This window comes from Piliocolobus tephrosceles, chromosome 8, assembly GCF_002776525.5.
Source record: "Piliocolobus tephrosceles isolate RC106 chromosome 8, ASM277652v3, whole genome shotgun sequence".
Classification (NCBI taxonomy): Eukaryota; Metazoa; Chordata; class Mammalia; order Primates; family Cercopithecidae; genus Piliocolobus; species Piliocolobus tephrosceles.
The window spans coordinates 54,238,379-54,265,690 of record NC_045441.1 but is presented as its reverse complement, the minus strand read 5'-3'; the positions used below and the strand labels follow the sequence as shown (position 1 = coordinate 54,265,690).

Here is a 27,312-nt window from a genome sequence, read left to right as displayed (position 1 = left end):
CTAAAGGAGGAATTACGTACCCACCGCAAAGAAACTAAAAATCTTGAAAAAAGAGTGAAAGAATTGACAGCTAGACTAATTAATGCAGAGAAGGTCATAAACAAAATGACAGAGATGAAAACCATGACACGAGAAATACGTGACAAATGCACAAGCTTCACTAACCGACTGAATCAACTGGAAGAAAGAGTATCAGCGATTGAGGATCAAATGAATGAAATGAAGCGAGAAGAGAAACCAAAAGAAAAAAGAAGAAAAAGAAATGAACAAAGCCTGCAAGAAGTATGGGATTATGTAAAAAGACCAAATCTACGTCTGATTGGGGTGCCTGAAAGTGAGGGGGAAAATGGAACCAAGTTGGAAAACACTCTTCAGGATATCATCCAGGAGAACTTCCCCAACCTAGTAGGGCAGGCCAACATTCAAATTCAGGAAATACAGAGAACGCCACAAAGATACTCCTCGAGAAGAGCAACTCCAAGACACATAATTGCCAGATTCACCAAAGTTGAAATGAGGGAAAAAATCTTAAGGGCAGCCAGAGAGAAAGGTGCGGTTACCCACAAAGGGAAGCCCATCAGACTAACAGCAGATCTCTCGGCAGAAACTCTACAAGCCAGAAGAGAGTGGGGGCCAATATTCAACATTCTTAAAGAAAAGAATTTTAAACCCAGAATTTCATATCCAGCCAAACTAAGTTTCATAAGTGAAGGAGAAATAAAATTCTTTACAGATAAGCAAATGCTTAGAGATTTTGTCACCACCAGGCCTGCCTTACAAGAGACCCTGAAGGAAGCCCTAAACATGGAAAGGAACAACCAGTACCAGCCATTGCAAAAACATGCCAAAATGTAAAGACCATCGAGGCTAGGAAGAAACTGCATCAACTAATGAGCAAAATAACCAGTTAATATCATAATGGCAGGATCAAGTTCACACATAACAATATTAACCTTAAATGTAAATGGACTAAATGGTCCAATTAAAAGACACAGACTGGCAAACTGGATAAAGAGTCAAGACCCATCAGTCTGCTGTATTCAGGAGACCCATCTCACATGCAGAGACATACATAGGCTCAAAATAAAGGGATGGAGGAAGATCTACCAAGCAAATGGAGAACAAAAAAAAGCAGGGGTTGCAATCCTAGTCTCTGATAAAACAGACTTTAAACCATCAAAGATCAAAAGAGACAAAGAAGGCCATTACATAATGGTAAAGGGATCAATCCAACAGGAAGAGCTAACTATCCTAAATATATATGCACCTAATACAGGAGCACCCAGATTCATAAAGCAAGTCCTTAGAGACTTACAAAGAGACTTAGACTCCCATACAATAATAATGGGAGACTTCAACACTCCACTGTCAACATTAGACAGATCAACGAGACAGAAAGTTAACAAGGATATCCAGGAATTGAACTCATCTCTGCACCAAGCGGACCTAATAGACATCTATAGAACTCTCCACCCCAAGTCAACAGAATATACATTCTTCTCAGCACCACATCACACTTATTCCAAAATTGACCACATAATTGGAAGTAAAGCACTCCTCAGCAAATGTAAAAGAACAGAAATTATAACAAACTGTCTCTCTGACCACAGTGCAATCAAACTAGAACTCAGGACTAAGAAATTCAATCAAAACCGCTCAACTACATGGAAACTGAACAACCTGCTCCTGAATGACTACTGGGTACATAACGAAATGAAAGCAGAAATAAAGATGTTCTTTGAAACCAATGAGAACAAAGATACAACTTACCAGAATCTCTGGGACACATTTAAAGCAGTGTGTAGAGGGAAATTTATAGCACTAAATGCCCACAAGAGAAAGCAGGAAAGATCTAAAATTGACACTCTAACATCACAATTAAAAGAACTAGAGAGGCAAGAGCAAACACATTCAAAAGCTAGCAGAAGGCAAGAAATAACTAAGATGAGAGCAGAACTGAAGGAGATAGAGACACAAAAAACCCTCCAAAAAATCAATGAATCCAGGAGTTGGTTTTTTGAAAAGATCAACAAAATTTACAGACCGCTAGCAAGACTAATAAAGAAGAAAAGAGAGAGGAATCAAATAGACGCAATAAAAATTGATAAAGGGGATATCACCACCGACCCCACAGAAATACAAACTACCATCAGAGAATACTATAAACACCTCTACGCAAATCAACTAGAAAATCTAGAAGAAATGGATAAATTCCTGGACACTTACACTATTCCAAGACTAAACCAGGAAGAAGTTGAATCCCTGAATAGACCAATAGCAGGCTCTGAAATTGAGGCAATAATTAATAGCCTACCAACCAAAAAAAGTCCAGGACCAGATGGATTCACAGCTGAATTCTACCAGAGGTACAAGGAGGAGCTGGTACCATTCCTTCTGAAACTATTCCAATCAATAGAAAAAGAGGGAATCCTCCCTAACTCATTTTATGAGGCCAACATCATCCTGATACCAAAGCCTGGCAGAGACACAACAAAAAAAGAGAATTTTAGACCAATACCCCTGATGAACATCGATGTAAAAGTCCTCAATAAAATACTGGCAAACCGGATTCAGCAGCACATCAAAAAGCTTATCCACCATGATCAAGTGGGCTTCATCCCTGGGATGCAAGGCTGGTTCAACATTCGCAAATCAATAAACGTAATCCAGCATATAAACAGAATCAAAGACAAGAACCACAGATTATCTCAATAGATGCGGAAAAGGCTTTTGACAAAATTCAACAGCCCTTCATGCTAAACACGCTCAATAAATTCGGTATTGATGGAACGTACCTCAAAATAATAAGAGATATTTATGACAAACCCACAGCTAATATCATACTGAATGGGAAAAACCTGGAAAAATTCCCTTTGAAAACTGGCACAAGACAGGGATGCCCTCTCTCACCACTCCTATTCAACATAGTGTTGGAAGTTCTGGCTAGGGCAATCAGGCAAGAGAAAGAAATAAAGGGTATCCAGTTAGGAAAAGAAGAAGTCAAATTGTCCCTGTTTGCAGATGACATGATTGTATATTTAGAAAACCCCATTGTCTCAGCCCAAAATCTCCTTAAGCTGATAAGCAACTTCAGCAAAGTCTCAGGATACAAAATTAATGTGCAAAAATCACAAGCATTCTTATACACCAGTAACAGACATACAGACAGCCAAATCATAAATGAACTTCCATTCACAATTGCTTCAAAGAGAATAAAATACCTAGGAATCCAACTTACAAGGGAGGTAAAGGACCTCTTCAAGGAGAACTACAAACCACTGCTCAGTGAAATAAAAGAGGACACAAACAAATGGAAGAACATACTATGCTCATGGATAGGAAGAATCAATATCGTGAAAATGGCCACACTGCCCAAGGTTATTTACAGATTCAATGCCATCCCCATCAAGCTACCAATGAGTTTCTTCACAGAATTGGAAAAAACTGCTTTAAAGTTCATATGGAACCAAAAAAGAGCCCGCATTGCAAAGACAATCCTAAGTCAAAAGGACAAAGCTGGAGGCTTCACGCTACCTGACTTCAAACTATACTACAAGGGTACAGTAACCAAAACAGCATGGTACTGGTACCAAAACAGAGATATAGACCAATGGAACAGAACAGAGTCCTCAGAAAATAATACCACACATCTACAGCCATCTGATCTTTGACAAACCTGAGAGAAACAAGAAACGGGGAAAGGATTCCCTATTTAATAAATGGTGCTGGGAAAATTGGCTAGCCATAAGTAGAAAGCTGAAACTGGATCCTTTCCTTACTCCTTATACGAAGATTAATTCAAGATGGATTAGAGACTTAAATGTTAGACCTAATACCATAAAAACCCTAGAAGAAAACCTAGGTAGTACCATTCAGGACATAGGCATGGGCAAGGACTTCATGTCTAAAACACCAAAAGCAATGGCAGCAAAAGCCAAAGTTGACAAATGTGATCTAATTAAACTAAAGAGCTTCTGCACAGCAAAAGAAACTACCATTAGAGTGAACAGGCAGCCTACAGAATGGGAGAAAATTTTTGCAATCTACTCATCTGACAAAGGGCTCATATCCAGACTCTACAAAGAACTCAAACAAATATACAAGAACAAAACAAACAACCCCATCAAAAAGTGGGCAAAGGATATGAACAGACATTTCTCAAAAGAAGACATTCATACAGCCAACAGACACATGAAAAAATGCTCATCATCACTCGCCATCAGAGAAATGCAAATCAAAACCACAATGTGATACCATCTCACACCAGTTAGAATGGCAATCATTAAAAAGTCAGGAAACAACAAGTGCTGGAGAGGATGTGGAGAAATAGGAACACTTTTACACTGTTGGTGGGACTGTAAACTAGTTCAACCATTATGGAAAACAGTATGGCAATTCCTCAAGGATCTAGAACTAGATGTACCGTATGACCCAGCCATCCCACTACTGGGTATATACCCAAAGGATTATAAATCATGCTGCTATAAAGACACATGCACACGTACGTTTATTGTGGCACTATTCACAATAGCAAAGACTTGGAATCAACCCAAATGTCCATCTGTGACAGACTGGATTAAGAAAATGTGGCACATATACACCATGTGTATGCAGCCATAAAAAACGATGAGTTTGCGTCCTTTGTAGGGACATGGATGCAGCTGGAAACCATCATTCTTAGCAAACTATCACAAGAACAGAACACCAAACACCGCATGTTCTCACTCATAGGTGGGAACTGAACAATGAGATCACTTGGACTCGGGAAGGGGAACATCACACACCGGGGCCTATCATGGGGAGGGGGGAGGGGGGAGGGATTGCATTGGGAGTTATACCTGATATAAATGATGAATTGATGGGTGCTGATGAGTTGATGGGTGCAGCACACCAACATGGCACAAGTATACATATGTAACAAACCTGCACGTTATGCACATGTACCCTAGAACTTAAAGTATAATAAAAAATAAAATAAAATAAAATAAATAAATAAATAATCACCCAATGTGGCTTGTTGTGAAGTACATTAAGGTAAGTTCCCCTTCACAGATCCCCTTGGAGGGCTGCCTCCAAGACTTCCCAGCTGACTCCAGGGGCAGAGATCATCTCAATCCTACTAGCCTCTTCAAAGTCCAGGTCCAAAAAGAGAGAGGTCACATAAAAGGGTTTCCACTTCTCCTAAAGCCACTCGTCAAATTCCAGACAGCCCTGGAATTGCTCAGTCTTGCATTCCCCCAAGATGCCTGACTCCCTTTACAGACAGTCCAATCCCACACCCACAGGTCTTTTCCTTCAGCCTCAAAAGAACGACCCTATGAGAACAGGCTAAGTCAAGTATTCACACATCTACAAGGTATTTTTAGAAACCTCTTCCTTCCGAGATAGTAGCTCATGAAAATAGACAAAATGTTTCCTTCCTTTTTTATCTTCCTGGCTTGCTCATTTCCACGAGATGGATAGAACTTCAATACTCCCCCTTGAAGGAAATGTCATAGGCAAGTCAAGCTGATCTCTTATAACCTAGAGACATTCTATGTAATCCTAGTTTCATGTATGTAAGAAAACCTATGTTGTGTCCATAAAAATGAATTAACTCATATGGAATTTAGGTTATGAATCTTTATAATTCAAGTGATATGAATAAAAAGGTGATAAACCAAAAGCTGTCTATCACATCCCTGTGGCCAGGGTTTTTCAACTTCAGCACTACTGGCATTTTGGGCCAGATAATTCTTTGTCGTGGAGGCTGCCCTGTGCACTGTGGGTCGTTCAGCAGCATCCTTGGCCCTTACCCACTAGATATCTGTAACACACACACACACATGCACACACAAACACATACATATCCCAGTTATGATAACCAAAAGTGTCTCCAGGCATTGCCAAATGTACTCTGGGGTCAGTATCTTCCCTGGCTGGGAACCACGATATAGTTCCAGTTTGCAAAAATGAGTCATTTTATCCCACCACCAATGGAAATATATGTTTTGTGTACACACAGGTATTTTGGGTTTAGTATGTGTTAAGCCATCTCTTGTAATCAAAAGAATTTGCAATGCCAATGGCAACATAGAGAAAAGCCACAAGACAGGCAGAACTGTATTCCAAAGCTTCATACCATATTATGAAACAACATAAAGAATACTATAAACAAATATTCAGCAGACACATTTATATTCAGCAAAGATAAAAATAAAAAACATTATATGCGTGTAGTGACCCTATTTTATGAAAGATTTAATTTTTTTTTATAACTTCGGATAACCCTCTCAGCAGAGTAGAGAGCTGAAACCATCTGTATTAGCCTGTTCTCAGCTGCTAATAAAGACATACCCAAGACTGGGTAATTTATAAAGGAAAGAGGTTTAATTGACTCACAGTTTAGCATGGTTAGGGAGGCCTGAGGAAACTCACAATCATGGCAGAAGGGGAAGCAAACATGTCCTTCTTCACATTGCAGCATCGGGAAGAATGAGTGCCCAGCAAAGGGGGAAGCCCCTTATAGAACCATCAGATCTCATGAGAACAGGATGGGGAACACTGCCCCCATGATTCAATTATCTCCACCTGGTCCCTCCCAGGACACATGGGGATTATACGGGTACTATAATTGAAGATGAAATTTGGGTGGGGACACAACCAAACCATATCACCATCCAAAATTCAACGCTAATCTAGTCATCTACTTGGGAAAAAATATTCCCACAATATCACCACATTGATAACTTCACCATTCAGTACCTAGTTTAAGAAAAAATAATGTTAGCAGGCTGTCTAGATTAACAATATTAACATACTGAATATATGTGGTTCTGCGAAAATTAATTGACATCTTTCCATTGCATTCCGAAGAAGAAAGGAGAAAAATTGTTTGGTGAAGTCAGGATCTACTATCACTTAAAACATTGTTAATACTACAGACTGCAGGGTCCTTTGTAACCTTGATATTAACTTAGTAATATGAGTGATAGTTATTCAGGAGGAAAATAAGGCCAAAACGTATTTTGGGGGCCTATAACCACTTATTGATTAAATTAGCATTTGTGTCCATTTGCTGTAAACTACTTCAAATTAAAGTATCCAAACACTGTTCTTTTTTATGTATATATAATAGTCTCATGGAAAAAAATTATAGCTGCATTTTACTTTATGTTCCATTTTAGATGCAGATAGTTGGACTGAATAAATTTAAAATGTAATTGAACGGCCAAAGGATAAAAATATCCTTTTCTGACTCAGAATAGTTCAATCTATCATTGTAATTTTTTAAAAAAATGAATTCACACTTAAAAAAAATAGGTTAATGGAATAGAAATTTGTCTTCCTGTTTTATGTTGCCCTCTCTCCTCCAGTCCACTTGTCAGAAGTCAAGTGCAATTCCTCTGAAAGCTACAGATTTAATAAGTTAATGGATGGTTACCATTCTTGTTACTAGGCTGATTCTATTCAGTTTAGATCTAGAAAAATCTTTTTGTTGTTGTTGTTTCTGCACAATTTCCTGCCATTAAAGAAAAAAAATCAAGTGACACGGTCAGCAGAAGAGAAGAGCAAACAAGGTTCGTTTCTGCAGCAATTTCCCAAGTATTATTTTCCTCTTTTGAGATTTAAAATGAGACAAAGACACTCCTCTGTATTTCTAATGAAAAATGGGCAATAAATTTACAAATCTGTGCTAAGCCAAATGAACTCATTACCATGTTATGAAACAGTTTAACACACTTTGATCAATATATTAGCTGCACAAACACAAATATGCTACAGTATTATTACAATGTAAGCAAACCTGAGTGGCCTATGCTAATAAGCAATAAGACATAAAAGATGTAAAAGCATTCGGATATTTGAAGAAAAGCCAAATACCTTTAATACTCCCCAGAAATGGCATTCTCACAACTCTTTTGTACATATGTATAAATCCCTTAAACACAAAGAAGTCTTACAAATTTATTCCTATTCTTTTATGAAGTTAGTTAAAAATAAATGAACAAGAAATTAAAGAGAAGGTGCTGTAATAAAGTTAGAATATTCTAACTGAAAACAATTATAATGAAACAATTTAGATTCCCATAGAATTATAAACATTTTTCAAGGGATATTTTGCAATGCAATTTTTTTTTTTTTTTTGAGACACAGTCTCACTCTGTTGCCCAGGCTGGAGTGTAGTGGCTCGATCTTGGCTCACTGCAGCCTCCGCCTCCCATGTTCAAGTGATTTTCCTGCCTCAGCCTCCTGAATAGCTGGGATTACAGTAGGTACCTGCCACTATGCCCGGCTAATTTTTTTTTTTTTTTTATTTTTAGTAGAGATGGGGTTTCACCATGTTGGCCAGGCTGGTTTCAAATTCCTGACCTCAAGTGATCCACCCACCTCGGCCTCCCAAAGTGCTAGGATTACAGGCGTGAGCCATTGCGCCTGGCCCAATGCAATTTTTAAAACAATGTTTTCTTCTTACTCTTGAAACTTAAAACACTGCAGGTTTATTTCATAGTTTTTAAAAAATACACTTATTAGAGTAAGAGCTTTTGTTTCTCAGAAAAAGAGCTTCGTAATTTAAAGTAGCATGCTAAATTCTTAGATTTTTCTTCAAATATGTTTGTATATCTCATCTTTCAACTAAGAGCATTAGTTTTCAACAATGCATAACTGACAGAAAATTGTGTTGAAATTGTAGTATTATTTAATTCTAGGAATTTAGCCAGTCAGGTATCAGAGATACACAGTTCTTTGAAGAGAACTGGAAAAATATCAATAGTATATAAATGTGCTTACTCCTCTTCCATTGTTCTAACTCCTCTATCAAAATTATATTCAAATTTCACAGAAGTGAAAGCAAAAAGCTTAATTCTTGTCCTGAGAGACAATTTTTTTAATTAAAAAAGTTACCTTCTTAGTTTCAGATATTTAATCATACAAAACCTCTAACTCTGAGACACCTTTAGGGCCTTTACTAGAAAAATTCCCTCTGTAGCTGTTGGCACAAACTTGACAAACTTGCTGAACTGTGCAGATGTTGAAGCAGCTCTCAGTTACACTGGGGAAGAAAGGGGAACGAAACATTCCACAGCTGCCTACAACAGCTTCCTTCCCAGGGGCACAGTTGCAGGCTCTATCAAGCTCAATCACTTTGCAGAGCAACTGGGGATCCCAAGCAGGGTCAAAGAAATCCCAGGGCAGCTTAAATTTCTCCCAGTACCACAGTAAGAAGTAACACTACTTAAAAAGTAACCAGTTACTTCTAACAATTATGTTTGTGGTGGGGGGAGGCAAGGGTCGGGGGCGTGAGGAAGAATGAAGAATAATATCTGTAGTAAGAGAAAATAAAAGACGTTTCATATTTTTAAAATTTCAAGCTACTTATATCAGATCTTCCTTAGGTCTTTGTTATGAAAATAACTATGAATATTTGCTCTTTATTCCTAATCAATTTTTTTTTCTTTAGGGGTGGGAGAGAATAGCCAAGTTGAAAAAATACAGAACTTAACAGTTATTTCAACAATTGTAACACATTCATTGCAGGGTTTTAAAAGGACGTAATGACAGTAATATGTTTAAATGTATTCCACTCTTCCATTTTATGAGTATACATTCTTACAAGTTCTTTTAAACGTTTTTAAATATTAAAATGATTGTATTAATGATATGATGTGACTAAAAACAAGCAGCTAGGGAATATTCTTCCCTACTTGAGGATAACTGATGCTACAGTAGATGCCATTTCCTTAGGGTAAACCAGAAAGGAAGGTGTTAATAAACATGTAGCTCCACTAAATAACTGAAATACACAGATCTCTATTCCCCATAAAATTATACTTTTATACTAATCTTCTGGGGTAGTAAAAGACAATATATAGATGCATACATAGTTTTTATACCTTAAATTTATAATATTGTTAAAATTATTACTTTTTACTTGGTTAGAAAACCATTACTGTACCACCACATAAGCACTTGCAAGAATTCACCAGATACAATAATAAAAACAAAAATGATGGTGATGTTACAATTCATTGTGGGTTTGCTATGATCAAGCACTATGCTGAGAGTCTTCAATAAATCACTTCACCTACCCCTCCCAATGATACTATTTCCATTTTATAAATGAAGAAATTAACTTATAAAGTCACTAAGCTAGTAAATGGTACCACCAGAATTTAAATTTTTATATTCTAAAGTCCATACTCTTGTTACTATATGTATTGTATTGAAAATGACATTTGTACATTAATTTGGAACATTTTAAGTATTTTTGAAATCAATTTTAAAGGTTTATATTGCATCATTAAATTGTTATATTCAGAAAAAAAATGGCCTCTCTACATGAGATGTACTAGTTAAATCTTGCTTATATTGCTTATGATACCTTTTTCTTCTCTAACTACTGATTTTTTTAATAGCCAAAAAGCTCATTTCAACCTAGAGTATTAGCAATACAACAATTTCCTAAATATTTTCATATGTTTCCTAAATTTCAGATGTCTATCTTTTTATTTTAGATTAATCCTCATGGCCACAAGTCAAGTAGCTAATAGATAATTAATTTTATGTTATATAACAGACAGGCCTGTAAACACTAAACTAAGAAAACTTTTTTATTCCATATTGATGCTAAAATATCAACAGAAAGACTTGAAGCCTCAGAAGGCCTTTGTTTATAGTTCAACAACATTCCTCCAAGACAATGCAATATACTACAAGCAAGGAGAAATCCGAGGCAGAAGTTGATGACATATGGGGTGTGCGTAGAACTTCTGGTTAATGGAAGTTCCAAGATGTATAAACAAAAAACGATGTGTGAGTTGGTGGAAAAAAACTATAAGGCAAGTCAATTTTTTAATTAAAAAATTATGTAGCATAAACAATGCTAATGAGCCAAAAGTCCCAAGAGATTAGTATTGTATCTGCTTCATTTTAATGTTTCATTCACTTTTTATAAGTTACATCTACTCATTTGAAATATCTCAAGCAGAACCCTTTTTGTAAAATAGAGTTTTAAAGATATTCTTTGTCCTTGTTCTCAATAGGTCACGATTTTCTACTCAAGTTGTCAATTTGAGGACAAATCACACACACACACACACCCCTAAATCTTTAAATGATCACCAGAAAGTAAATACCTGGAAGTTCTTCATAAATTTCATCATCTATTGGTTGACTGCTTGTTGGTGGATTGCTTATTGGTAGAGGATGATCAACATCATCATATAATTCTCCTCTCTCATCATAATCCTCAGGAATAATATCAGATTCCATATCTATAAAACACATTTCATGAAGTAAATTTTAAAAGAATGCAGAAGATATTTTTAAAACTATACTTCATAAATAAATGCAGCCCTACAAAATAACAACAATATTGTTACATGTTATGTCCTTAACTAAAAACATGTTTAAAATTGTTTTGTAAATATGTGAATTTTAAAGTAAGCCAATTGGTACTTACAAAAAAGATGCTGTTTAAAATCTGAAGTAACTGGTCTATATAAACAGCAGTCACATTCACTTGGTCATTCTCACAGAAGTCAATAAGTTTTTGTATATGAAAACCCAAACTACTTTGTTATTTAGTATTTAAAGACTGTGATAACTCATTCAATTGATTTATCTTACCTTGCAATACAAATTTCAGCTGCTGTACCCATTCCTCAGCATCTTTGGGAGAAGCTGCTGTAAACTAATATAAAATAAACAATAAAAACGAAAATCACCACAGTAGAAATGAAAGGTATGTTGTATTCTTACCATTTATTTAAGACTATTAGTAATTCTTTTCATGTCTAGTGGAACTTTTCTTGCAAGGATGCTTCTTATAATGTACAGTTAATTTTGACAAATTTATGCAATTGAAGCAGAGGATGATGAATTTGAAACTCTGATCAGCAGCTGGCAGCTGTGCAGGACAAAAAGCTGCTTCTCTTCATCAATGTCAAAGACAGAACTGATGAACAAAATTTGCCCTTGACAATTAGAAGACACCCATGAATTTCTTTAGATGGCTGGATACAGGTTTCTTAAAAATGTTCTTGTCAGATTCCAACACACTACCTGACAACTTAATTAACTGGCTTTCAACTGCAATCTCAGATATTTAAAACTTATTAAACATACATTCCATATTGATGCCTAGCTGATAGCTCTTGAATTGCAGAGCTGATGTGTACCTTTACCTTCATTTTCTCCCACACTCCTAAGCAATACAATATGTATTATCACTCTGATATTTGTCTTTTGATAATTTTACTCTTTCTGCTATGTAACTCTTTTAGAAGATCACCTAGTTCTATCAGATATAAATGCAACATGGGAAGTAATCGATAAGTTATATATTCTCTTTATCTTTTTCAAGAAGATAGCGTTTGAACTAATCTGAAATTTTTTAAAAATTTCCCTTATATGAATGTCCAATGCATAATGTATTTAAACACCAGTATTTTTATTATTGTTAACATGTCAAGGAGAGTATTAATCAAATGTCAATGTCTCTATAAATGAAATCAAAACATTTTATCAACTTAATTTCAAGACAACATAAAGACTACAACCTGATATATACGTTTATCAGGAGCAGAGATTTCAAAACAGCAATCTTTCTTTCCATCCTTTCTTAGAGTGTTATTCATTCTGACACTGTAGCCATCTAATGCAAATTCACCTTTCTGTTGTTTGTCTGTTGAAGATAAAACCAGTTAGAATTTCATTTATTAATATTAATGCTCAATTATCTTTTATTTAAAATTTCTTCATCAATTCTTGGAAATAATTTTTTTTGTTATATTGCTTTAGTAATATAATGCTTAGGTAATGTTTTTAGAAATTATTTTTAATTCTGAAACATGTAAGTATTAGGGATGATTTGATTTAAGAAGGAGGTCTGCAGATCATGGTCTTATTCAGAAGGAAGTATGGAAACATGACATTCTAGGGTAGGGAAAATTCAGGAACTAGAACTTAGAACTTGCTAGACAAACCCACCACAAACCTGTGGCTCTTTCAGATTTAGTTGGCCAGTGGGAAGATCTGACCAGCTGAAAATTTGTTGAGCTTTATTTACTGTTATCTCCTTTCACCTACCCCTCCCCAGCACCACCACCAAAAAGAAGCTTCTAAAACAAAAGTTTTCTTTAAAAAAGGTCTCCTAACTTGGTACAAATTTATCCCTAACTTTACAAAGCAAACTGAAACTAAACTACCAATTACGAAAAAGATGTGAAGGAAAAAAAACTATGTGGATAGAGAAGAGTGGTAAAGCAAGTACAGAAGCATTAGTCACCAAAAAAAGAGGGAAAGTTTCTTATCCAATCAGTGAACAGTTGAACTAGTAAAGCACATTTGAATCTCACATGATAAAGAGGCAAAAGATGATTAGCGCTTTGGTCAAATATTATTTTAAAGACAAAAAGGGAGAATATAACAAAAGACTTAACATTCTGAAACTGAAAATAAAATTAGTCAACCTTCCTACTTCACCCAGTTATACCATTTTGATAGAAAAACTGCACAGCTATAGGTTTATTTCCTAGATTAACAAACAATATTAAAACCATGAGTAGGGACAAACTCTTTTACTGAGCTCGGGGTAAATACAGAAATGCTTTCATGTTGTGGGGTGTGCTTTTTCAGTTCAGTGTACCAGTAAAAGATATAGCACCTTTTCTTAAATACACAAGTTAAATACCTAAAGTAACTAACAGACATTTTTAAAAGGTCATAGAGATTATATCTTGTTCAAAATATCAAATGAGAAAAAAAATCTCAGTTCCTGGGAAACTCTAATCACATTTAGTCATAATTTACATCTCTGTGAACATCTAAAGAAACAATCAAAGTTTATTTCATGAAAAAAATGTACAATAAACTATGTTTTTCACAAAAACTACACAGTACTTTAAAGATTAGAGCAGCATTTCCCAAAGATATTACTAGGTTTCTGTGATCAAATCAATTTGGGAAACGTTTTACTGAATTAAACAGAGTTAAGCGGTTTTGTTAGTTCAGGCCTTCTTGGGGCCCATAGTACATTTACATACTAATTAAACTTCTAAAAGAAAAATTTAGTATGTAGCATTTCCAAAAATTATTTGTCTGTGGAATCATTTTTTCACAGAATATTTTATGGTACTCCCAGGATATATAAGACACCTAACTAGGAAACTATTGGGAAAAAAGTATTAAAATGATAAATGGTTAAGCATGGTTGGTTTCTTGGAAAATTCTCAAAAAAAGACTAAATCATTCACTCACTCATTTGACAAATTGATACCGAGCACTTCAAACAAGCCAGGCAGCATTATAGGTTTGCTGAGATAAAAGCTAGAACACCTTATCAGACCTTTCACACCACCTTCCCAATGATCTACTAAATTGCAAAAGGAACTTAATGTTCACGATGAAAAGTGGAAGTAATGTGAGGCAAAATATCAAAGCCATACTGGACAATTTTGAGAGATTTCCTTAAACTCTCCAGAAGAAAGAGAATTTTCAGGGACCAGATTTAGAGGAAAGCTGTTCCCTTGCTGCACAAGGGTTCAATTGCTACACTCACTAGGTCCATCTGGCCTAAAACCTATGCCTTCTACCTCCAATTTCGGTCTAAAATTTCATCAATGTAACTTGAATGGAGGTGGAAATGCATGAGGAGTGGGAGTCTACACGTGGAGATGTAAAATCAGCACTACAAAGATTTAGTTTGGAAGAACTGAGGGGAACAGATCTTTCTGGGCCGGATTATCTAATAATCTAGAAATAAGACAATCAGGCAGCAAAATTAGGCAACCCCAACTTAGACTAGCAGATTCATTTTAGCCAAACCCCCTAGAAATATGCTATGGGGCTATGTATCAGAACTTCTGTTACAGTCCAAGAGGAGGACAGTATCAACCTCTACTGAGATGCACCAGAGAGAAGCCACAAAGCCAATTTATAGGTAAGCATCTCAGATTTTATAGACATGTACTTGTTCAAGGATAAGTAAAAGAGGAACAGCAAATACAGATGCCATAAAAATATTATGTAAAACAGAAACATAACATAGCACTTGAGAAATAGAAAGCACAAGCAAAGTAGGCGAAATGGAAGTAAACTTTAGCCAACTGCTTTGCATATTTTATAAAAGTAAACACACAGATTCTGAAAGAGATGAAACATGAAACAATGTAATACAAAATAAAAAGAGAAAAGGCTGAGACAAGTAGGAATTAAAATGAAACTGGCAAAATTAGGAACAAATGGGCTGTATAAGGAAGTGGAAAATGCAGCAGCAAAACAAATGATGTATTAGAAATAATAAAAAGTAGAACTAACATTGTGGAAAACCAGATCAGATATACCTTGAAAAGCTCACTCAGCAGATAGAAAATAAGACTAAGGGGAGAGGGAAGGGACAAAAGGGAGTATGATAAATATGGAGGGCTGAAAAAAATACAACATAAGAAAAATGGGTTTTCTGGAAGAAGAGTAATAAATAAATGCCAATAACCAAAGACATAATATAACAAAAGAAAACTTCACTCAACCAAAGAAACACCTAACTTTGCAGAACAAAAGGTGCTGTTGTTTAACCAAGCAAAAATAATAAAAAGAAACCAATATCTAGACCTATCCAACTGATTGTTTGTATTTGAGGATAAACAATTATATAAACATCCAAGTTGGGTAGGGGTATGGGCCCAGAAAGATTGAAGAGAGCAGAGGAAACTCACAACTCTTTCTAATAGCTTTTGCAGAACCATAACCATGAAGTAGCCATATCTCCAATTTGCCAATACAGGACAGGAAGTTCAAGACATGAAATGGGCAGACATGGCTGTAAGACAACACTGTTCTTCTCCTTTCACATTAGTTTCTCTTCTGGTGAGAGAAACTTCATCATTATATGGTAAGTCATAAGAATTTACATATAGATGAGTTCCACAATGCTTTTTGGGATAGTTTCAAGGATACCTGTTAACAAAATTATCACAAATAGTAAAATGCCAATCAAATAGGAAATAAAGCTAAAAAGTCCATTTACCCAGCACTGTGAAAGACTAATATTTTATCTAGGTGAACTTCACAAATAGCAAAAGCTTATTCCTTTAAGTGCCAAAACTTTTAAAAATGTTAATCATTGTGATGCAAAGCTTTCGAAAATGTATCCTTCCCTAACTTTACAAACAAGTCTTTTAAACATAACATTGTTTTCTTAACATATTTCTTAAGAAATATAACATTGTTTCTTAACAATACTATGTTTTGAGTATTAGTTTTTGTAACACATTGATACCCTCAGAATTTTTGAGGTGTTTGTTCCTCTATGACATTCCTCTCAGCTTCTGTTTCACACTTTAACCTAAACTCTATCATGCTTTGAATGTAATGTCTACAGAACTGAAGGCTGCCAGGAAAAGCTAGATAATGAAATCTATTGTATCAGTAACTTAATTTCACACTAATCTTAATTCAGTAGGTTCAAGGTAAAAAGCAGTTGTCTCTGATCTACAAAACAAAATGCATAAGACTAGTAAGAGCAATTTCCTTCTACTTTTTCACTGGCTTTTAGGTTTACAGCTGTGTTCTGGGGTTTTTAAAAGCTGTCAAAAAGACAACTCACATTTACTGAGCTTCTATACATCAAGAACTTAATAGAACATATCTCATATATACCTGGTAATAATTCTATGCAATAGAAGAGACATATTATATTCCCAGCACTGATGGGAAAACAAACTTTAATCAATTTGCTCACGGTCACACAAATAGTAAAGAGTAAAAGCCAGGACCCTAAGAAAATCTGATCCTAAAGCCTTGCTTTTTCAGCCATTTCACACTGTTTTCTAAAAACGTGTTTCTCAAAGTATATTTTAAGAATCACCTATGTTAGAATCATCTTGGATGCCTGTTAACACAGAATTGGCTACTATTCTGCGCTTGCTATATAGGAATCTCTGTGGGTGAGTCTAGGAAACCAAATTTTTAGCAAGCAACCCAGGTGATTTTGATACACACGACAACCACTGTCCTCAATACAACGTGAAATTTACAAAGTCACAGTAGAGAAAATAAATGTTATTTTGCATTTCGTCCTACAACGTAGGTCAAACTTTCTCAGTTTTCTTTATGGGTTTCTCTACCTCTGCCTATCTCTTAAAAAGCTATGATGGGTTGTTCTAAGTCTTGCTCTCTTCTTACATTACACTCTCCCTGGGCAATCTCATCTAATTCCAAGAATTAAATTCCTATCAATATACTTGTGACTCATGATTCTTTACTTTTAGTTCATTTTGAAAACTGTATATCCAAATCTTCGTCTGCTCACTATATATGTTTCATCTCTCAAATGTCCTATAGGTTCACTGAATAGAAAGTGTCCACAATGGAGATCATCTTATCCCCACTCCCAACACTTGTTTTGGCAACAACTGTAATATTTCTTGTTGTAGCCTCCACCTCAATAAATGGCACCTCCATTAATTCAAGCTCCCAAACCAGAAAACTGCACACCATTTTTTATTTTGCCCTTTCCTTCACCAACTGCCCTGACGTTACCCCCTACACTCCACTGCCACCTACCAAAATCTAAACAGACCTTCTATTTTTCTGGCAAATATACTTGCTTTTTCTCTTCTTCATTGGCTCTCAGAAAAAACATGCTTAAAACACCAACCACTCTCATACCATTTTAAATATAGCATAAATATTGCAACTGAATAATTTCAAATCTTTTAGCATCCCTACAAGTTATGGACATTTATTATTTGGGGCTCCCCGGCATCCATGCATCTTTCCTATTTTAATGCCAAGACTGCCAGGGATAGGGCTTAGCTTTCCACCACAGAAACTGGAGGGAGGTGGATTTTCCCTGTTCCAACTTAATCAAAGTGGATGCTCCAGACTGGAACCTACATCTCAAGTAACAAAAGGATCAAGACAGGGTTCAGAATCCATTCTGGTGGCAATGGCATTCACTGATTGATGGCAGTGCACAGTGGCAGCATCACATGTCCTGGCTTGGCAAGGCCCAAGGCCAGTAGTGTGTCCCAGTAAGATTTTTCATGGATTATGCTCAAGATCCAGCCCCCTTACCTACCTTAGTTCTTGCTTGCTTGCTGAGCCTGTGTGTAGTATTCTCAGCAATTCTGAGAGCTGATATTTTCCTCATAATTTCCCTTTTTGCATTAAAAAAATTGGTTTCCAATGCTCACACCAAGAACACTAACTTGGTACAAATGGCTAGCAATAAAAAATATGAAATGTGTTCAGTAATATCTACTAGTTATATTTAAGAAGGCCTTTTCCCCTCAGTGTATAACTTACGTTATTTCCACAAGTATTAATACTCGGTAGGGAAAAGAAAAATATGCCCATCAATACTAGACCTTGGCACTAAATTTTATCAAACTGATTAGCAAGATGTTCCAGCTCCTCAGTTAAAGATATATGAACATTTTCCTTTGGTTTATACAGCTTGCAGATGCCAATGCTAAATCAGCCACTTGAAATTTCTCTCTGGGGTTTTGTGTAGAAGTTAGACTAGATACCAAACCAACAACATTCATGGTCATCAGATCCTTAGTAAAACTTAGTTGGTACCTGACTATTTCTGTATGTTGATGAAATCCTACTAAACATCAGATGTACATTTTAACTGCTGTATACTGTTAGAGGGTCTCTTAGCCCTAAAGGCAGAAAGTAAAGGTATAGCTTTAATTTAGTGTTTGTAATCCCAGCTACTCAGGAGGCTGAGGCAGAAGAATTGCTTGAACACAGGAGGCGGAGGTTGCAGTGTGCCGAGATCATGCCACTGCACTCTAGCTTGGGCAATAGAGCAAGACCCCATCTCAAAAAAAAAAAAAGTTTATTGTGATAAGTTTTAAAGTTAATACTTTCATATCAAAGATCCAGAAGTCTATAAAATTGCAATAATTTCTGATAAAAGTAGAATTAATGGTTCCTATTTCTTAAGGAATAAAAATATCCTTCTTCACATACCAGATGGAGATAGAATTTAAATTTTTAAAATATCAGAATTCACTTACACATTTTACATATATCATCTTGATATAATTATAAAATTACATAATTATAATTATAAAATGACAGAATTTGTTTCTGTCAAGTGAATCACAAGAAAAAAGGTAAGATTTTACAGCTTTCTATTAAGTTGCTGTTACAAAACAACAGAACTTCTAATTATACAAATATAAGTACTGTCACTTTAACATATTCAAAACAATATTAAAAGAGAAATATGATGCTTTTTCAACATCAAAATATATTTTATAATTTTCAAACTTCAAAGAGAACATATATGTCCTCTTTTTTTCCTATCATTGGTGAAGTTGTGGAGAAGTGGAGAGCAGAGAGGTAAATTTCAATGAAAAATTTTATTTCTCTCCCAAGTTCTGAAAGTTTTGTTAAATTCTCCATATTAAGCCCAATTTTCTACTGACTTTTATTATATATTGAAAAGATATTACAATGAAAAAATTAAAACCACAAAATGTAACAAATAACCTTGGAATGACTTTGTAGATCAGGGCTACTTGTAGCTCCCATTTACTAGATGGTGTTAGTGTGTTCTTTAATCAGGTTTCAGCAAAAGTCCTGAAAGGAGGTACTAAGAACTGACAATCCCCTCCTTAAAAATGGGGAGAGACTAGGTTTACATCATAATGTTGATTCAAGATCATACAGAAGATAAACAGAAAAAGGGGAAAAAACCCACAACAGTTTAGAACAGGTTCCTAAACGGGCCATCACTTATGTGCACCTTGGAGGGGTTGGTAATAATCATCAAGTTGTAGAAAAAGCATAGCTTTGGAGGCAGAGAGATCTGCATTAATCCTCGTTCTGCCTCTTAACAGCCCCGTGTTGACCTCTCTTGTTTAGACTACTTCAAAGTCCTGCGAAATGGTCCTGTTGACCCAGACTCTAACCATCCCAAACCATTCTCCATAATCCTATTACAATTACTTCCTAAAAACCAAATCTGGTCATACAATGCTCTGCTTAAAGGTCATATTCAAAATAAAATCTTTAGCAAGGCCCTTATTCTCAGAAGGTTCTTATCAACCTGGTCTAATCCACTTCTTTAGCCTTACGTGCTCCCTCCCCTCACTCACTCCAAGCTCCAGCCTTCATTCCATCTTTGATCCCATCCACAGTCTTTCACAACTCAGAATCTCTGCTATTCTCTTACCTGGCAAGCCCATTTTACCCTTCTTCCCTGTCTTAGTCTGTTTATGCTGCTATAACACCCCAAACTGGGAAATTTATAAACAACAGAAATTAATTTCTCAGTTATGGGAGCTGGGAAGTCCAAGATCAAGGTACCAGCAGGGTCAGTGCCTAGTGAGGGCTGCTCTCTGCTTCAGGATGCCACCTTGTTGCTGCATCCCCCAGAAGAGGTGAATGCTGTACCATCACATGGTGGAAAGGCAAAAGAGGGGTTCCACAGCTCTCTCCAGACTTTTTTTTATAAAAAGACATATCCCATTCTTGAGGGTAAAGCCCTCATGCCTTAATCACCTCCCAAAAGCCCCAGCTCTTAATACAATCTCCTTGGGAGTTAATTTCCAACATATGAATTTTGGAGGTACACATACATTCATACCATAGTATTCAACCAATAAACTCCTACTCATTCTTTCAGGCCCAATGAAGTGTTCTCTCCACCAGGACATCTTCCCTAACTTCCCTAGGCAGTTAGCTTTCCCTCATTTGTGATCCAAAGATAGCTTATTTAAATTACTTACTGTACTGCATTGAAATGGTCAGTTTACCTGCCCAGCTCCCTCCTCCAACCCTACAGCATCCTTCCCTCTCTCACTGATATCCACAAAACCCAAACTGTGAGCACCTCTAAGGATCTTTGGATCCTCAGTGCCTACTAGCTAACAAGTGTCTGAAAAAATATTTATCAAATTTAGAAAAAGAATGAGTAAGTGAATGAATGAGTGAATGACTTGAAGGACATCTGAACATCTAGGACCTAAGAATTTTGATGAATGAGACTCATGACAATCAAAGGAAAAGGAAGGAGATGAAAGGATGAGTAAGATTTCCTCAGGTGTTGAAATATATACTATATGTATTTGTTGCTTAAGGGTCCCAAATGGCTATAAATAATAAATACAGACAATATTTATTGGTACAATGGTAAGTGCATCATTTTCCCAACAGGTTGGAACTACTCTTTCTAAGCCACTACTATCTTCATAGGTCAATATGTTTTTTGGCACACACAATATGGTAGAAAATGTGAACTATGTATCTGTCAAACAGTAACAAAGCACACTTTAACCTAGTAAGTGGTATCAACTCCTTCTGTGCCTTTATAATCTATTTATCTAAATCCTACTTAGTTGGAGGATTATAGTTCTCATATATCTAGATCGGAGCTCTTCCCATTAGGTAAACGGTTCACACATACAGTAAATAAGGCTATAAAAAATCGTATCTAATTTCGCAAAAGAAAAAAAGTATTTGATATAAAGGAAGGAAATCGGGATCATGCCAAACAAGCAATTAAAAACTGTCGAAAGATAGATCTTTTTTTGGAGTCCCTTAAAAGAGAGGAACTGGCTAAGAATTTCAAAGGAAACCACCAACAGAAAAAAGAACCACTAGAAAAAAATCTAAAATTTCACTGGAAACAGGAGGCTGCAAAGTAAAAGGGAAAAATTTAAGGAAATATAAGCCACATCTTCAAACATCAACATGAAAAAGGAGTGCTAAAATGGTAATTTCTTTAAAGTGGAAGTGTCAGAGGCATTTAAACCAGAGCAACTCCATCTTCAATAGGAGCTGGGTAAAATAAGGCTTTGGCCTATGGGGGCTGCCTTCCCAGGAGGTTAGGCATTCTTAGTCACGGGATGAGATAGGAGGTTGGCACAAAGTACAGATCACAAAGACCTTGCTGATAAAAGGATGCAGTAAAGTAACTGGCCAAAACCCACCAAAACCAAGACTGCCATGAAAAGTGACCTTTGGTTTTCCTCACTGCTCATTATATGCTAATTATAATGCATCAGCATGTTAAAGACACTCCCACCCGTGCTGTGATAGTTTACAAATGCCACGGCAACATCAGGAAGTTACCCTATATGGTTTAAAAAGGGGAGAAACCCTCAGTTCTGAGAACTGCCCACCCCTTTTCAGGAAAACTCATGAATAATCCACTCTCTGTTTAGCATATAGTCAAGAAGTAACAATAAGTGTAAGCAGCTGAGCAGCCTATGCTCTGCTTTGCCTATGGAGTAGCGATTCTTTTGTTTCATTACTTTCTTAATAAACTTGCTTTCACTTCCCTCTATGGATTGGCCTCAAATTCTTTCTTGTGTGAGATACAAGAATCCTTTCTTGGGGACTGGATCAAGACCCCTTTCCAGTAACAGAAATGACAGAAAGGGCTAAATGGATCACAAAGTAGTTGAAATGCAAATTACAAACAATGTTACTACCAGTAGGTCTCACCAAATAAGAATAAAAATGAACTCAGGAATTCAAGGTTGCAGTGAGCTATGATGGCATCACTGCACTCCAGCTTGGGTGATAGAGTGAGGCCCCCTCATCTCTAAAAAAGAAAAAAAAAAGGGAACGTAACTAATATCCAAATAATTCTAACTAAAATGTTTTCACTGAATATATTATATTAGTGTTTGAGGTAAATATTAACACACTTTGGGTTTTGGGGAAACTCTTGCTAATCTTTGACCTAACCATTGTTATATGTCAGTCAGGACTAGAAATGGAGGAAACAGTGACATTAGTATTCATTGATTCTTAAAGAAATCAGAAATGAGAAGCCTAATTGAATCAAAGTCACAAGGATCTGAAACCTCCCTCCCCTGATCTGGTGAAAAAGAGGATATTCTGTGGAAGGTAATATCTCGATCTAAATTCACAATATCATGCAAAACTGTATTTCTATGATCTATGATAATCGTAACTGAACTTGAACTCTAAATTTTCTGACCTACTTCACTACTGACCCTTAGCAGAAGAAAGATGCTTGTTTATAGCTGTTTACAGCTTACACTTCACTGATGCCATTACTACATTTGAACATACTGTAAATTAGTGATGGAATGCAAACTAGCTACTAAATTAATTAATTTGTTAATCTCATTAGCCAAAAGGTAAGAACAACTTCCAGCATTATGTAAGCATTTCAGACTTATCTGAAATACAATAATCTTACCTGTAGGTTTTTAGAACAGGGGAAAAAAACTCTAAAAACTATAAATAATGTCAAATAAAACATAAATTTCCAAATAACACTGATAACAATTCCACAGGAAAGCTTACATTCAGTGATACTTTTGCCTTTTTCTTCTTAAAGTGTCCTTTCTGGAAATGAACATTATCTATTTCCATACAAGTTTTACTTCATAATATTCAACTCCTAGCCTGTTTTCCCTAGAATAAAGCGAAACTCAGAAAGCTTACAATCCTTAAATTTCATTATTTGGTGGCTTTATTTGTTCAAATAGCAAACTTAAAATTATGTTAACTGCAACTGAGAGACTGATTAATTAATAATGAAGTTACAAAATGTATCCTAGTATTTCTAAATTAATGTAGTGACAATAGTGGTTAAGAACATGGACTCTAACCATATTCTCTAGGTTAAAATCCTAAATTTGAGCTGGGTACAGCGGTGTGCACCTGTAATCCCAGCTACCTGGGAGACTGAGACAGGAAGATCACTTGACTCCAGGAGTTTGAGGCTGTAGGGTGTGATGACTGCACCTGTGAACAGCCACTGCTCTCCAGCCTAGGCACCAAGACAAGACCCTGTTTCTAAAAACAAAGGAAAAAAAAAATTCCTAGATCTGCCATTTTCCAACTCTGTGACCTTGAACAAGTCACTTAACCTCTCTGTTCTGTTTTCCTAAAAGTAAAATTAATGGTGCTAATAATAGTACTTACAGAGTTGTTGTGAGCTAAACAAGTTAACACAGCTAACGTACTTAGACAAAGTGCTTAGAACGGTACCCAGTATATAGTAAATTCTATATACATGTTTGCTGTTATTCCTTAAATCTGTAAAGGGAGCTCAGAAAGGTGCCGTTCATATTTAATTTTATCTAATTATATTTTAAAATACTTAAGGAAAATAATCTATTTTCTGCCATTGAAACTCTCACGACCCTATGTTCTTAACTTTTCCAGAAATTCTACAACAGTAGGCTGGATAATCATCTATGTGGCCTTTCCTAAGGTGAAAGGCCACATAGATTAAAGTTATTTTACTCTCTTTTCGAATTCAATACAACACAACACAATTGTTTTAGCTCTGAGGGCATTCTGGTATTTGGAGCATTTGTCAAATAATGAAATGAATCATAAATTAGATTATAATTGTTATAATTTCCAGTTATTATTTGTTTGTCTTCAGTTTACTCTGTACCCAAAAGAGGGGGAAGGGATGGCCAAAAAATTCTTAGGCAACAGTAGTTGATATAATTGAACACCAACATTACCTTTATCACTTCCATAATAATAGAATACTGTTTTACTGAGAGCACACCACCGTTTCTGCCATTCAAATCCCAGAAAGCTGTGATCTGCAATAAAGAGGGGAAAATGTAAGGCCATTTCCTTACTGTAAAAGAAAAAGTTAATTAATATGATTTCTAAGATTCCTCTGAGCTCTAACATTCTGTGACTAATTTGTATCTTCTTTTCCAAGAGACAAAAAACCAAACAACAACAAACCAACAAAGCTAAAGGGAATAAAGTAAAGTAGCTACGGGGCTGCCATACTTATAGGATCAACAGCATAGCTAACCAAGTTTTCTGACAGGGACAGTCAAAAAGGCATCTGACTATACAATCTTGAGATAATTGATCCATTTGGGTCTCATTTTCTCATCTGTTATAAAAAGAAGGGGGAGGAGCTAACCTAGATTATTTCTGTTACTCTTTCAGTTTTAAAATTCAGCTAAGAAAAGCAAAATGAAATATAAATAGAAAGGCCCAAAGGGACTACCAGAGAGATAAGCAGAATGGTAATGAAAAGACTATCTGCTTTTCATTTCTCACATTGTAAAACCACCTCCATATTTCATTTCCATTAAATATTGGTGTTGAAAGAATGAGACCATACGGTCAACTCCCAATTATCACAGCCAATGGAGAGGAACACTGAAATGAATAATAGACAATGGTAGACAAGATGCCAGGCTTGGTCTGAACCATGGTGCATGCCAGGTTGGGCACAGGAGAACCTGCTGCTCAGCCCAGTGAGATACTGGTGAGAAATCCCACCTTTGAGAATATAGTCGTGGCCTGCAGCTTTCCTTTGAGAGGCAGGAAACAGCTCCTGAATCATTTACAAATAACCAAGGTTGACAACTAAAAATCTGACCTAATGTTTCTTATTAAAAATTATTGAAAGCTAAGAGTTATATTTTGCGGTTTGGATAATGTCATCCAGATTTTCTTACAATCTTAAAACTCTTTAATCACCTAAAACGAATACTGCCTCCACATGTATACTACAAACATGTTCTATCCAAGGAGGTAAGCGTTTTTACATTTTTCATTAGAACCTTAGGTTTACCTTTTCTGCGTTTTTCAAGGTAGCCAGACTTTAGAACAAAAGGAAGGTCTTGTGCTGCAATTGGAGGAAACTGGGCTCCTATGAGAAGTTGGGGAGAGAAAAAAAAAAAAGCAGTGGGTAATCCATTTCAGAAAAAACAAGTGCCAGATCTCATTAGATTCAGTGTGCTTTTAATTACTGAAATTGTTTAAATCTAAGTCTATTAGCCTTGTTTCATATCCATTCCATAGATTAATCCCCTCTATCCCCCCAAAAGTCTCAAAAAGTAAAAAAAAAAAAAAAAAAAAAAAAAAGTTCTGTGCTCCTACATCTTAATATATCCTCTCAAAATACAGGACTGAGAAACTATTATAAATAAATGCAATAAATCCCTGAAACAGAGGTTAAGAATTCCAAACAAATCATAGCTTCTTTGTATTTATATTGAATTAATTCTTTAAAAATTTCAATACATATTGACTCTTACCTGCATAATCCCTATTCCTACCAAGTAAAACATAAAATGCTTTTCCCCTAGAAGCAAATGCTGACACTTGTTTCTCTGAGCCCACAGCAAATATTCTCTCTGCTTGTATTCAGAGAAATCTTATGGACATTCCACTGAGTGAGTATGCTCTAGGTTTTTATAGGGCATTTAAGAGTCTAAAACTAGATAGATCTGATAAAACTATTATAAACAAACACTGGATCCCTAAAAAAAGTTTCTAAATCAAGCTAAAGTTAAGTTGATTAGAAATTGTATATTCACGGTCATGGATTATAGGTTACTCAATTTTACAAGTGTTCAATATTTTTATAAACTTCATTAGAAATATAAGTTATCTGCCAGGTGCAGTGGCTCACGGTTGTAATCCCAGCACTTTGGGAGGCTGAGGCAGGCGGATCACTTGAGGACAGGAGTTCGAGACCAGCCTGGCCAACATAGTGAAACCCTATCTCTACTAAAACTACAAAAAAAATTAGCCAGGCATGGTGGTGGGTGCCTGTAATCTCAGCTACTTGGCAGCTGAGGTAGGAGAATCACTTGAACCCAGGAGGTGGAGGCTGCAGTGAGCCAAGATCATGCCATTGCAATCCAGCCAGGGCAAAAAAAAAAAAAAGAAAGAAAAAAGAAAAGAAATATAATAGTTATCCTCAGCGTTGTACTAGAACTCTAGCAAGTGAAAACAACCAATCAAAAGAAAGTCTGTATGTAATACATCCAGTGGAAGTGGTTTCAGTACAGCTTAGGATAGAAAATGTGTTTGAGTACAAACATACAATTAGAATGAATAAGATCTAGCATATGATAGCACAACAGAGTGACTACAGTCAACAATAATTTATTGTATATTTTAAAATAACTAAGTGGCCAGGTGCAATGGCTCATGCCTACAATCCCAGCACTTTCGGAGGCTAAGCAGGGAGGGTCGCTTGAGCCCAGGAGTTTGACACCAGCTTGGGTAACACAGTGAGACCCCCTATCTCTACGAAAAATTAAAAAATAACTGGGTGTAGTGGTATACATGCCTGCAGTCCCAGCCAGTGGAGGAGGGGGGTAGATGTGGAGAGAAGGGGGTCTGAGGTGGGAGGATACCCCAAGAGGTCAAGGCTGCAGTAAGCCATGATCATGACACTGCGTTCCAGCCTGGGTAATAGAGAGAGACCCTGTCTTTAAATGAAATAGAATAGAATAGAATAGAATAGAAGGGTCTTTAAATGAAATAGAATAGAATAGAATAGAATAGAATAGAATAGAATAGAATAGAATAGAATAGAATAGAATA

At 36.0% G+C, this 27,312-nt stretch overlaps 1 protein-coding gene across 3 annotated transcripts in view; it reads right to left on the bottom strand.

The window, feature by feature from the left end:
• SKAP2 (src kinase associated phosphoprotein 2) overlaps positions 1-27,312 on the bottom strand; it is a 205,491-nt gene that overhangs the window by 53,164 nt on the left and 125,015 nt on the right. For all 3 annotated transcript variants that reach the window (XM_031936034.1, XM_031936036.1, XM_031936035.1), the window contains exons 5-9: positions 25,547-25,624; positions 24,465-24,548; positions 12,543-12,667; positions 11,611-11,674; positions 11,118-11,255 (exon numbers count right to left, since the gene is read on the bottom strand). In XM_031936034.1, coding sequence (XP_031791894.1) covers positions 11,118-11,255; positions 11,611-11,674; positions 12,543-12,667; positions 24,465-24,548; positions 25,547-25,624 — 489 coding nt within the window. The remainder of the gene's footprint in view (positions 1-11,117; positions 11,256-11,610; positions 11,675-12,542; positions 12,668-24,464; positions 24,549-25,546; positions 25,625-27,312) is intronic.